Source organism: Gymnogyps californianus, chromosome 2 (genome assembly GCF_018139145.2).
Source record: "Gymnogyps californianus isolate 813 chromosome 2, ASM1813914v2, whole genome shotgun sequence".
NCBI classification, from domain to species: domain Eukaryota; kingdom Metazoa; phylum Chordata; class Aves; order Accipitriformes; family Cathartidae; genus Gymnogyps; species Gymnogyps californianus.
Genome location: NC_059472.1, coordinates 102104895 through 102119226, shown reverse-complemented (window position 1 = coordinate 102119226; position 14332 = coordinate 102104895). Strand labels below are relative to the sequence as shown.

At 42.2% G+C, this 14332-nt stretch overlaps 1 protein-coding gene across 1 annotated transcript; it reads right to left on the bottom strand.

Moving 5' to 3' along the window:
* Nucleotides 1-2906: 2906 nt before the first annotated feature.
* Nucleotides 2907-13816, bottom strand: ALDH5A1 (aldehyde dehydrogenase 5 family member A1). Its single transcript, XM_050892342.1, has 10 exons — nt 13517-13816; nt 13167-13250; nt 11978-12148; nt 11566-11682; nt 10985-11128; nt 9963-10106; nt 8305-8463; nt 6794-6963; nt 5961-6019; nt 2907-5799 (listed from the first exon to the last, which is right to left on the bottom strand). Exons 1-10 carry the CDS (start codon nt 13814-13816, stop codon nt 5594-5596), a joined length of 1554 nt encoding a protein of 517 aa, XP_050748299.1. The 3' UTR covers nt 2907-5593.
* Nucleotides 13817-14332: the final 516 nt, after the last annotated feature.

The following is a 14332-nucleotide window of genomic DNA, read 5'->3' as shown; positions in this document are numbered from 1 at the left end:
GTTTGCTTATATGATGCTAGTTTTCTTTCTTGGTCTCTTGTGGGCAAACACAAGCGCACACACGTGCAAGGAACTTAACAGTGTGTGAACTTTACAGAGAGAGTGAGTGCATATGTGTGTTCTCTATGCTGAATTTAAACTTTCCTTAGACAGTTCTGATGTTCTTGAAATAATTTTGAGTTCTTAGGCAAATTTCCTATTCCTGCTTTAAGCCTCAAGTGAAACTAGTTTTGCCCCTCAATATACTGCTAATGGGCTGTAGTTAGCTGGAGCTTTGGGATGGTGCTAACATGACAGCTACTTTAGTCTTCTGAGCCATTTACATGAGGTTTGAGAGATAAACATTCCTCTAGAAGAAGGGAAATGGGATAGAGGTGAATTAAGAGTTTAACAGCAGCTATTGCTTATCACTGATACCTAACTAGGATACTAATCCCATACATCTGCAGCAAAGGAGAACCCATTTCATGTACCTTTTAGGTCCTGAACTCCCCAAGGCAAGGGAGGGAACCTTAAAGCTTAGAAATAAAATTTAAAAAAGGAGGGAGAAAAGGCAAATCATTTTTTCTTTTGCACAGGCTACGAATCCAGTGCAGATGAGCCGCACATCAGTAGTTTGTATGGAAGCACTTCTCCCTGTGGGTGGATGGGTGAGCTATTACAGAATTTATATTAGGAATCTGTTTCTAGAAAATGTTATTTATTGCAAATGATAATGTATTGTAACTGGAACCATTTCTGAGCTGAAATTACTACATTTATGTAACAACTAATAAAGTGTTGTCTTTCCTTCTAGGAGCTTGTCAGGTACTCTTTTAGACATGGTATTCTGTATTGGACTCAACACTCAGGTCAGGCTAAGAGATATGTTGTATACCATAGCTTAGGTCTGTACTCAAACATAAAAGCAGTGCAATATCTGATCCCTTCCCTTCCTACTGACAAAAGCGAAACAGTATCTTTTTTCAGAGATGTAACATAATTCAGTACATCAGAGAGCAGAAAAAAAAAATTTACTGCCGTTCACAGTTAGAGTTTTCATGTGCTTGTCCTTACTTGGTTTAATTGGCTGTGTGTAAATACTCACCAGCTGCCATGCCAAGTGTGGTGATTTCATAAGTTTTGTGGCTTATTCTATAGCAAATCCAATACTTGAGTGTTTCTAAGTACAATGGCTGCTTTGCAGTAATTAGATACTAGTGTGTAATATAACCCAAAATACTGCTGTTAGCTAGGCATAGATTATGCTGCCTGTTTCTGAAGTGGAAAAGAAAAATCCATGCATCAGTGTGTGTGAAGTTTGTGCTAAATCATGGTAATAAAAGGTACTATGAGATACAAGTGTCTTTCCGTAAGGAAAAAACATACACCATAACAGCAACTTTAAGTGTATTTAGATACATGGTGCCATAGCCTACATGGTACCTCTTACATTCATACTTGACTCCTACAAGGGAATACTGGCTGCTGCATGAGCTGATGGAGATACACAGTGTCCTTTATTGAAGAATGGAATCTGCCCATTTGTTACTGCACTGTACATTTTGGTAACAGCAATAGCCTCCCCCTTTCCCTTTGAGTAGGCTGATGCAAGCCTCTGGACTTGTGCAACAGAAGACAATCAGTGTTGATTCCTGAACAACTTAAGCCAGTTGTGCTAAGTAGCTTCAGCATTTACTGATGAAGTGAATAAACCACCAACTTCTTGTGTCTTGGAAGGTCCTAGGCAGAGTTTTGACATTGAAAACACTTTAAACAAGTGCTAAAATTTAACTTAGAGCTTCTGAACGCTGTACTTAAACCTTCTCCCTTAAGGTAGTAGTATAAGCAGTAGGGCTAGGACAAAGGACATGACCAGTTACACTTACAACTCTGCCAGTTACAGTGAGAGTTACTTCAATGCCAAGTCAAAGCATGGACCTTCTTTTACTTACAGGATTGCCCAACTCCCAACATGTGCCTGAATAATTTAGAACAGTAAAAACTATAAACAAGTAAAACAGTATATAAACAGTAAAACTATATAAACAGTAAAAACTACTAAAACAAGATAACAAAGTGTAATCTGCCAGCTACTGTAAACAAAATTAAGTACTAGATATTGGTCAGGCTTGACATACTTCTCAGTAAGACTGTCTCTCTTCACTGGTATCGGATCAGTGTTACCAGCATTGAGAGCCTCCCCTCAGTTATTCTGAGCACCCAAGGTAACTTTGCCAGCCTAGTGTACCAATGGACGAGCATTACCTAGAATGAGTTGCCAAAAAAAGCTTGTGCACTGTGGTTGGAGATAATTTCTGCCTATTTAAGCTAAAAATGTTAATATCTAGTAGAACAGGCAAACATAGTTTGAGTATTACACAGAGAAGACAGGCAGTGGGGGGTCAAACAACAGCTGTTTAAAGGGTAACGTAAGAAAATAAAATGGAAATTGGCCATGACTAAGTCAAGTTGGAAATTAGAAGACAGTTTCTGAGGCTTCAAAACTGTATTAACTAAATGGAATTAAAAAAGCTTCCAAAAATAATTTTAAATCTTAATAAATGAAGTAGAGAATTATGCAAGTAATCATACCCTGAAAGCAGGGAAAGGCACTCTGATCCACAAAGCCTATATCTTGTGGTAAGATGTTTGATTTAGCATAAAAGACTTGCATACAAAATGACTGATGGCATATTAGTATGTCAAAGTAGTCTCATCTATTTGATTTAGATTCGAGGGACTGTAATTGGGGTAACCAAAATCTTAAACCTCATGAACACGTGGATGCAAAGAAGTGTCTTTTTTTCCAGTGCTAAAGCTGGCAGAACAAAAAATTCTGTGCAAATCTGAGAGACTGAACTTAACATGGCTGCTGTCAGTTTGTCAATTCAACATTGAATAAGGTAACAAACCACAACATCCAGTGCTTTCACAGAAGTTATTTATTAACTGAAAACATTTTTCCATCACAGTTTTAATATCCAGAAATTGTTAAACTATCACAAGTATAATCAACATAACTGAGGTGTGAGAATTCAAGTATATCTTTTGTTGAAGAATCACAGCTTTTGCTATGAAGACAACTTTAAGATTACTCTGTGCTTAACTGATGTAGACCTTACTGACACAAGGATACTATGCTGGAATCCAACCACAATCCAATCTAGACAAAGGTATTTTTAAAGTTTTTTATCTACCTTACCTATAATTATGGTTTGTGCTTGTTATCAGGCATAGTAAAAGGTATTATTTGCTAGGGAAAAAGTAAACATTTACTCATTGATTTTTAACAGTGCTATTGTCAGAAAAGACATCAACATTTTAAATGCACCAATGCATCGATCAATAACTTTGCAATGAATAGAGCAGCAGGTTAAAGAATTTATCCTCTAACTGCAGTGTCCCAAAAAGTACTCCCACATTCAAGACTGCACTGTCATACAGCACATGCATCTCATAAATGAGATGACTTTAATTTCGACCTTATACTGCAGTTCACAGACAGATGTATTTTAAGTCTGTGCAATTTCAGTGGCAGATATTCTACCTGTATACAATACCTGTGAGTGTGCCTACATCACTGTATTGTGGTACCCAGGCACCAAGTTATGACCATCTTCTACCTAGTTACTCTTTCCAATAAGAAATAAACACGTATTGGCAGCCAAGGCTGGCAAACAGCTTCCTCTCCCACAACACTATTCCCCGAATTGAGGCAGCCTGTGTGCTCAATAGTGTAAGCTTAGAAGTTGGCTATAAGAAAGTTTCTTGCAACTAGTGCAGAAACAGGCCATCCTTTTTTTGTTCTTGACAACAAGCACATATGCCACAACTGATAAGAGTATTAAGTCCTCACTACCTTAAATGTGCATTTTTGGTGCATTGGAAATTACTGGAAGGGCAGGAAGCATCCTTTAACTGCCCTTCGGTTGGCATGATGCACACACACTCTACTGACAGATAATGTGCTCCAGGCCCACCTGGTCTCAAAGTGTTACACAAATATAACCATAAAAAATATTTAGAAATAATAAGTAGCAGTCAATGCTACCTTATGTGCGCTTTAAAAAAACCCCATGAAACTCAGTTCTGGCTTGCTTCCTCCTGCCAAGTCTTGTGTTACCTGGTACCTCTTTCCCTGATTGGATAAAATATCTTAAAATATCCTATTTCGTAGAGTACATTCATTAGTGTATAGGAAGAAGAGCTCTGTTACCTTTTTATTTATTTTTAATGATTAATGGCTAAAGCCCCACCAAATAAAGTTAACCAACACAGGAAACAAAATTTATTCCTTTTAGCCTCTGCAGTGCTGATTTATCTGCCAAATCAACATCGCACATTTTTTAAAGTGCTGCTTTTGACTGCCATTAAAATAATGTTTAAACAGCATTCTTTATTTTATATTAAGGAAGCTTTGCATCATCTTTTGAAGATGACAGAATAGTGAGGTGATGTGTAGAAGTCTCACCTCTAATCACTTCTATTTAAATCTTTATTAGGTCACAAGTTAGCCAAGTTCAAAGTTTTAAACCTTCCTCCCTAATGGACATTCACCTGTGTAACCACAAATTCAACTCAAGGCACAAAGCCCGTAGGAATGAAACCATCTATCCGCTCATGTTCTTTGGAGGTGGTGAGTAATATTCCTTTAGACACTGAGCAAGATTTACATCAGTGACTGTACTTCTACCCAAGGAGAGTCACGTTCTTTTCATGGAGGGGAGTTTATCTGTATCATCATGTCACCACTTGTACTTCCTTCGCACAGCCCCTATAGTGTCCCCTTACAATTCTGCAAGTTATTCCTGCAAGTAAGCATCCCATCTTCCTCCTGCTACTCACTTAAGCCAGCAACTCCTTCTCCTGGACTGTCCTGTTCCCAGGACTGCTGGGGCTCTCAAACATCAAACAAGGGCCATATTTGATCCCAGGTGTGCAAGCTGTTAGGCATAAATTACAGCTCTTTCCTCAGAAGCCCAAAGCTGAGCAGGTGGCAGCTCTGCAGCCAGTATCAACGTGCAATGAAAAAGCTGTCCGTTTGCCTGCATGGATGCCTAGCTGGAGCTAAAAGCAATTCCTCACCTTTCATAAGCATCCCATTCTCCCACAATTAAAAAAAAAGACAGGCTTGCTTCTACAAGAAGGTCACATTACTCACATTTTCTAATGTGGTTTTTACACAAAATTCTAAAGGGAGACTGCCATCCCCAAAGCCTCCCACATCTACACTGAAACATTAGAGGCAGTAGAAAATGGTGGTCTAGTTTCCCCTTGCCATAGGTTATGACATATTTTCATTATGCGCAAGTCTCCAAGTCCTCCCAGTTACACAGGGGTAATCCAAGAATAATAAGTGTGCGTTCTTCCCTACTCCTTACTAAAAATGATGGACATTGTGATCACATTGCTGAAAAACTTAATGTATAAATAAAGAACATGTAGAACATATGGCAGCACAGAATACCGTAAATATCTCTACACATACAGAACAGGGTTGCTTAGTTTTAAAGAAGGTAGAAGTTGCATTCATACATATTTCTGGTTCAAGCAGCTTATTAAAACTACAGCACTCTTTCCAAGCTGTTGGGATTGTGCTTTTTGAAGATTTTTATAAGCCTCCAAAGCAGACATATTTTATTTCTAAGTATTCATCGATGCCATATTTTGAACCTTCTCGCCCTAAGCCAGACTGTTTTACCCCACCAAAAGGACTCTCCACTGAGGAGACTATGCCTTCATTAACACCAACCATTCCAACTTCCAGCTGTTCTGCAACTCTCCAGATCTGAGCTGGATCTTGGGAGTAGAAATACCCTGCCGTGCAGACACAGAGATACAGGAATGAAAATTAAAATCAGGAAGAACAATTGCAGAAGACTGTGAAAAAGAGCCTTACTGACATTAAAAATTGTCACCCCGTTAACACTAAAGCTCATAAAACCACAGAAATACATTTATCTGACAGAGAGGCATACCTGCTAAACCCACATTAGCTGCATTTGCTATAGCAATAGCTTCTGCTTCAGTCTCAAATCTGTCAATATAAAGAGAAAAAATACAAATGAGGCCTGCAGTTCATCTACCGTCTTGCTGAGTTACTGACAAGAAGCAGTCTTAGCAGGAATAAAAAAGTCAAGATGCAGTTTTTTCCAAAAGCGTATTTTAAACATCTAATTTAATTTTCATTTTGAAACAATGGAGGATTCTCTACCACTTCTCTTAATTTAAACTGCAGTTAAGTAGTTAAGATTGCCTTTATCCTCCCTAGATAGTGGTAGCTAAAACATTTACTTCACATGGGTTAGCCTACCAATTTCCCCAACTACACAAGCACTCTAAACTATCAGAGATATAACCGTGTGTTCTTCCATCACATCCAATTGCTCTGGACGGAGGCAGGGAGGGTTTTAAGGAGAAAAGAGAGCTCTAAGTCATCCTCTGTCAGAAAAACTTAGGACTAGCAAATCACGTGAGAAACTGCAAACTCCTGCCTCCTACTTCATACCACAAATCATGAAGCTGATGAAGGTTTTGCTGCTGTCTACCCTTACTTAACTGCTGATACAATTTAAAATAAAAGAATTTTCAAAAAGTTGCAGAGATGCTAAAATTGGGTCAAGAGAGAAAAACAAACGAACCATGTATCCAAAGTAAGTTTTCACATGTGTACCCCAGTCTTATTGCAAGACTTGTGTGATCGTACAAAAATATCTTTTGGCAAACTGTCATTCAAATCTTATTTATTCAAAATAATCTTTCATTAGTTTTTTTAATTGCTATTTTTAATCTGGAAAATGAATAATCTTACTTGATAACTGGTGCTAAAGGGCCAAATGTCTCCTCTTGGGTGCAAAGCATTTTTGTGGTAACGTTACTAAGTAATGTTGGCTCAAAGAAATTCTTCCCCAAGCTGTGTCGTTTCCCTCCAGTCACAACAGATGCTCCTTGAGAAACTGCATCATTAATGTGTCTCTCTACCTGAGATATGCAAAACAAAAATCTCAAAGTCAGCATTTAGGAATGAACAACAGTATATTTTCCACTGAAGAAATAATACTCTCCAGTATTAAATAGAAGATTTTGAAGAGAGGTTTATACTTTGCAGATGACCATTTGCAATATTATTTAAAATATCTCTTGAATTTTTATTTCTCTCAGTCTGACATAATTTCAGAGGGATAAATTATGAGTATGGCCCAGTCTCAGAGATATTAAAGATTCAGCTTTTCTGTTGAAATGAAAAGATTACATCTAACATGAGAAAAAGTCCTTGCAGGACTAAGAAGTACACCTGGTATCTGTGATCAAGCACTATGAAAACAGAAGTACATGACTGTCATTTAAAGAGAAACGGACAACTTTCAGGATGGTACTGGCAAGAACATTTTCTATCCCCTACATCTACAATTTATCCAAAGACAAGAAAGTAATGAGAAAACTAAAGTAGCAGTCTCCACCTAGAATACTTGCCTTTGAAATTACAGAAAGCTGGTTAAGTGACTATATACAGTGCTTGCTTATTTGTATATATAGATGTATATGACACACACACACACTGTACTTTTGTGATGCACAAAGGAAAGAAATCAAAGTACTATATCCTTTGTCTCCCAAATAACTCTGAATATTTTCATATTGTTATTTTATAAACAGAAAGAATCTGGCAGCATTCAAGTATAATGGCATTTAAACCAAGCCTGCGTATCACTGAGCCATAGTATATTAGAACCACATAATTTAATAATCTTTAACCTTACGAAGGGTGAAATATTACAGAAAATGTGACTTACTGCGATTAAAAAAAAAAAAAAAAAAAAAGTCCTGGAGTCATAAGTCATCCAAAACAGAAGACCCAAACCATGCATGTAAGGTTTCAAGTGATTACAACATCCAGAGCTCTGGTATTTTTAACCTCAATGTAGTATTCGGCTTAGCTTTTGCCAAACAGAGGCACTGTTCTTCAAAATAAGTTGTCATTCACAGCGCTTCAGAATTGCAGGATCACCACACAACTCTCACAGTGTATCCAATTTCAGTAAATGTTCTTGAGAACAGCTAGGAAGTAATCAGGAGGAATCAGTTTCTCCTAAAGGAGGAATCTCTTTTTCCCTTAATGGAAATACGGGAATGATACATTAACTGGCCACATCTGTTTGTCTATATGTATACATGGACTTGGAGGACACAACACAGTTCCAGCCACACTGCAAATACATTCTAACAAAACAAGCATGAAAAAAGTGAAATATAAGTCTAAAGTTACTTTATGGATCACAAAAATGAAATTAAGATGTCAAAAATGAAATCTTTTATTTATACCTTCTCCACTGCTTTTTCATTAATTAGTGGCCCTTGGGTAGTTTTTGCATCAAATCCACTTCCGACATGCAGTTCTCTCTCTATAGCTTTAGCAAACTTTTCCACAAATTTGTCATGGATTCCCTTTTGCACCAGGAAACGGTTTGTGCAAACACAAGTCTGAAAACAAACATGAAAAGGAAAAACAAACAGTAGTTTATATTGTATTTAATCTATCCATGAATTCATTCTGGCCTTCATGCCACATTATCAGGTTACTACAGAGATCCATCCTCTGCCTCTTCTCCATCATCCTAAGCTGTTACCTAGCTTTGCCATTCATTTCTTTCATCACCCCTCTCACTTTAGAAATACAACTTCAACAAGCTGTCAGTATGTGTGTGAAATACGCCACACTGCTAAATTTAAGTTGGTTACGCTGGGCAATGGTTTTGTGAGTTCTGTGGACTCTGATATATGGATCAACCAAGGTCCAGAAGCTGCAAGAAATACCTTCTAGTTAGACTGCAGAATGCTTGACTGAGCAGCAGAACCTCAAATCACACTTGGTGGTGTGGGGTCTTTTTTTTCTAACTAACTCCTTCATTAACTGAGTTTGCTTTCTTCCTGGAATTTGTTTTTAAGTGCTTTCAGCAGCCTACTTATTTGTGCTACCCCTTTGCTCTGACTGCATCCTAATTTGATTGCTACAGTCTCTCAAAAGCAACAGTTACTTTACACTTCTATGCAGCAGCAGAGGTGCTTTTATGTTAGATCTTGTCCAATCTGTGGCTGATCACTCAGTGGTCCTTCTCCACATTCTATTCTATTTTGTTTCCTTCCTTTCTTCCCAAGATTAGTCTTATGTTTTCTTCTTGTGTTATTCAAGCAACATCTTCCCAACCAAATGACCTCCCAATCCCACCGAAAACTTGCTGCTTCTCCAAAGTTGGAGTTCGTCAACTTCATGTTCACATGTAGAGGTAATGCTCATAAGGCTGGATCAGTCTCCACACAGCCCTGCTCAGCTGACTGTTTTGGAAAGTGATGCTCTTAAAAATTTTTTGACTCTAAGTAGAATACATTTGAAGCAATGTACACTTGAATCCCGTCTATCACTTCTTTTAAGCTACTCATTGTGGAAAAATCTAGCCACAAGTGTCTTAGATTTCAGTCCCCTTGACTCCTGCTGGGTGCTTTCAGAACACAAAGACTTGAATTGAACACACAATCTTACAGAGTGAAACACTTACCATGAGACTTGAAGCCATTATTTTAAGAAATAGCTAGGGACGTGTTATAAAATATAATCCTGAGAACTGAGGCAGGACGGTGTCTTTTCACAGCTCTAGTTCTCCAATGAATTTAATGCTAACAAAGCATATGACAAAATGCCTTATCACTTCTTACGCTCTTGCAAGGGGTCCTAGTGAACATCTTCCTTCTCAGTGATACTATTGACTACCAGGTATGTTGTGAAAGTACATGGGATTTTACAGTGTTATTCAGACTTGCTGATAACTGGCTTGGGTGCCCAGAGCCATGTGTGACTCCAGCATCTTTCTCTTCACAATGAAGTGTTCTATGCTGTCCTTTTACATAAAATAGCTTATTTACAGCTTAAACTATATGTACAACTCTTCACTTTCCAGAAACAAGGACAAAAAGGTTACTCCTACCTGCCCTGAGTTTCTGTACTTAGAAGCAAGGGCTCCTGCAACAGCACGGTCCACATTGGCGCTGTCAAACACTATAAAAGGAGCATGTCCTCCAAGCTCCATGGAAACTCGCTTCACAGTGCCAGCTGCGTGTTTCAGCAATATCTGTAGGCAACAGAGGAGACACAGAAATCTGTACCTCTACCAGATGTGAACTGTGGAACCACAGATGGAAGGCAGTGAAAAACTAACTCTGGCAGGGAATTAATCTGCATCTTCTCTATAATGCTAGACCATCTGTTTTCTCCTATGACAAAACCAAGGACTAATTTCCTTCATTAAAATCTTCAGAGATTAAATTCTGGCCAAGAAATTATGAAGAGAAGGATTTTCATCAACTTCAGTTCAGGTCAGGCTTTTATACACTAATATTGTCACTCTTGTTTGCTTGTTCTTTTTTGGTAATAAAAATCTTGACTACTCTTACAAAATTTTTCACAGATCTGACAGAATTTGGGATTAAGATTTGTCTTGATACCAGACTTGTTCTTCATTCTGCATACAGCCATCCCATAGAATTCTATCATCTTCTAGCCACACTCTGCAGTTTTATTGATTTCATTACAGATGGTGACCAGATTGCTTATTGACAAAGGCTGATAGGAGAAATTCAAGGGCCTCACTTCTCTAATACCTTCTCTCAACTGCAGAAGCCATTCCTGAATAGTACCTTTTAAACTCAATTTGTGTTCTTATTAGTATGTTGTCACCCTATGATATGAAACAAGAACATCTTGTACAGAACTGTTCACATTATAATTTAATAAACGGAAGTTATCCAGAAGTTGCACACAGGCATCCTTCTGTGAATTACTGATACTAAAGTAAATAGGCAGTATCTCAAGAAGTACACAATTATTTGGACAATCTGTGTACAGTAGCCAGAAAAGAAGGCGGCTCTGTATAAAGGCACACACTTTCCCCCTACCTTTCCAGTATAACCACAGTAATAATCTTCAAGGATATTCTGCGCACTTATGTACCTTTCCTGTTGCTGTAGAGCCTGTAAAAGATATTTTGGCTACCAATGGATCAGTGCACAGAACCTCCCCTACAGCCGGTGTCTGTTGTCTGGAACAAGGAACAACATTATACACTCCTGCTGGAATTCCAGCCTGGTTTGCAAGCTGCAACAAAAGAAACACAGAATATACATCATCGGTGCATTTTCTATGAGAAATAGTCACTTAATGTTTGTTTATTGTTTTGAAGAAACCAGCCTGTAAGTCAATGAAAGCTGAAAGTGCACAGCACAACTAGTAACAGATGCCACCGTGTCAAGAAAACAGTTTCACTCCGGTTTAAGCTGGCTGTCATTCAAAGTAACCAAAGGAAAGATACAAAGATGTTTTGTGTAGCTAAATGGCCGGGTCCTCTTTGAGGCTCTAGACCATATTAGAGGCAACTTTCAAAGATTCTTACTAAACTAAAACCTCTGGATCAAGTCAGCCAGTTTGCCCTTTCTTCATGTATGAAGCTGGCCAGAGTTATCTTCAAAGCCCATCTGACTCCCCCTTTACAGCTTCAGTCCACTGCTATGGTAAAGCTTAGCATAAAAGCTCACCTCCCCAAGAGCTAATGCCGATAAAGGTGTGTCCTCTGCAGGTTTTACTACCACCGTACAGCCAGCTGCCAGAGCTGCACCAACCTTCCGGGTAATCATAGCGCTGGGGAAATTCCACTAGGATGAGAGAAAAAAGTACAATCAAAGTTGGGAAAATTTTGCCTCCTGTTTTTGCAGAAATAGCTGACATTTTCTGTAATTATGTGATAACCTAAACAGACCTGCATGATGTGCTTTGTCCTAAGTGAACATTACAAAGAAGCACTGCCAATCCAGGAAGAAGCAAGTACAAGGTAGAAATGAAACTTTACAGGGGTGTTTGCCAGGGCTGGAGGAGCCATAAGGCCGCAGCCCCATGCTGTGGGCTGAGCTGAAAACCTTCCCATGATTTGAAAAATTCAGCTATGCTTACTGGGGTTATAATGGCTGCCACTCCTACTGGCTGCTTCAGCACCAGGATTCTTCTGTCTTTCGCAGACGCTGGAATGACATCACCATAAACCCGGCGAGCTTCCTCCGCAAACCACTCCAGAAACGAGGCAGAATACAGGATTTCACCCTGTGCTTCTTTCAGAGGCTTCCCCTTTGATTAAATCAGATTGAAGATACACTGTAAGCGGCAGACTGAAGTAATAAAAACAAATTCAAGTCATTTCAGAGTACTTTATAATCCCTTATCATGTACACTGTGATCTCCAAAAAGGATTATATGATTGCAGTAGCAATAGTTGTGCGGCTTCAATATACCATCATTGTATAGTCAACATTTTGTATGTTGTGGCTAGATTCATACCTGCCCAAGACAAGGAGCTGGAATAGCAAATGTAGCATGTGTTTGTTTACAAACTCTGCCGTTAGCTGCTATTGCCATTCTGAAGAAGATACAAATCATGCCAAAACAGTTACAAGTTTATGCCAGGGACACTTGTTTTGGGGAGTATTACTTTGGACTGCCTCCAGGTCTGATCCTGTGGACTGAATGACCATTAGCAGCTGGGACACCACAGAGGAGCTGCTGAAGTATCTTCCAGCATGGTTTTATCCAAAAAGATACCAGTCTGTGAGCTCCCAGGCTGCTCTGTGATGCAAACCAATGCACACTGAGTGAATCCAACTTGGAAACTTGCTTTAATAGTACTGCAACTTTTTCCAAGTCAATGAAACTGATAAAACACAAACATTTCTGCCATGAAGACCATGGTTCAGGTTGATGTATGCTTTTGCACACCATGAAGCACAACGTGGGTCTGATTTCCGCTGGACTGCTAGGTACTATTGTCATCAAAATAACGCATTGTATTTATGTCAGAAAGAGAAATGTTTGAAACCTTATCCATTGCCCTAACAGAGCGATGTGAACGCACAATGCATCTGCTAGGCTCACCTTTTTTAAGTAATAAAAAAAGATACGGTGGCTAACTAGTGAAATGCATACCGGGTGCTTTGACGGCTGCCAGTTTTATTTTGTTTCAACATTAGCATCCCTGTGTTACGTTTCTAAACGGGCTGAACGCTAGCACAGGGCAGTACCCGTGTTCACAGGGGCAAGCCGACACCGCGCCGCTCCCCCGGGCAGAGGCGGGCCCTGCCGCCCTACTCACGTTCTCGGCCGTTATGATCCTCGCCAGCTCGTCCTTGTTCTCCATCATCAGCTCGTACCACCTGCGGAGGCGCACGCTCCTCTCCTGGGAAGAGAGAAGGCTGCCGTGGCCGCCGCCGCCCCTAGGGAGGGCGCGCCGCTCGGGACGGACGAGCCCCCCCGAGGGAGAAGCGAAGCCCCGGGAAGATCCCCGGGGCGGCCCGGCAGCCCGCCGGGGGACCGGCGGCCCTGGCCGGACCGGACCGGACCTCCCCGCCCCGGCCGCCTCCCGCCCCAGGCGGCGCTAGGTGCCGCGCCCCGCCCGGGGCCCTCTCGCCGCCCAGGCGGGCGCCATCTTCCGCGGCCGCTCACCTTGGCGGGGAGGCGGCCCCAGGCGGCGCCGGCTTCGTGCGCGGCCCGCACGGCCGCCCGCGCCTCGGCCGCCCCGCAGTCGGCCACCCGGCCCAGCTCCTCGCCGCTGGCCGGGTCCTGCACGGGGAAAGCGGCGGGCGTCTCCACCCAGCGGCCGCCCACCAGGCCGCCCCAGCGCACCAGAGCGGCGGGCAGCGCCGAGCTGCCGCGCCGCGCCGCCGCCGGGCCCGGAGGCGACGGGGGCAGGAGGAGGAGGCGGCGGCGGGCGGCGGCGGCCCGCCGCGGCAGGAGGCTCGCCATGGCCGCGCACCGGCGACAGGCGGCGGGGCCCGGGCCGAGCCCGCCCGCGCCGCCCCGGAGGAGGAGCTGCGGAGGGGCCGGGCCAGAAGCGGCTTCTCGCCGGGGCACGGCGGCGGGCCGGCACCGGGGCAGAGGCGCTTGGTCTGCCCTTGCAGGGGTGGGGGCGTATCGGTGGGGGGCTTCTGCTTCCCGGAGCCCCGTTTCCCCAGCCCCATCGAGACCCCCCTCCGGAGGGAGAGGGAGGACTTGTGCTTGATGGCTTGGCTCCAGGAGCACCGGCCCGCGGCAGGCTGTGGTTGCACTGGGCCAGAGGCCCTCGCCTCCGGCCACCAGGTCCCATGGCGGCTGTGGTCAGTCTCTAGCATGAGGGCCATGCAAAGCCCCTGCCCGGTGCCACCGTCTCACTGGCGACCGGCGTGGCTGTGCCAGCCTTGCCCGCAGGCTGAGCAGCGACCCAGCATGGTGGCCAGGCCAGGTTTGCATGGAGGATGGCTGGCAGCCACAGCGTGCCAAGCC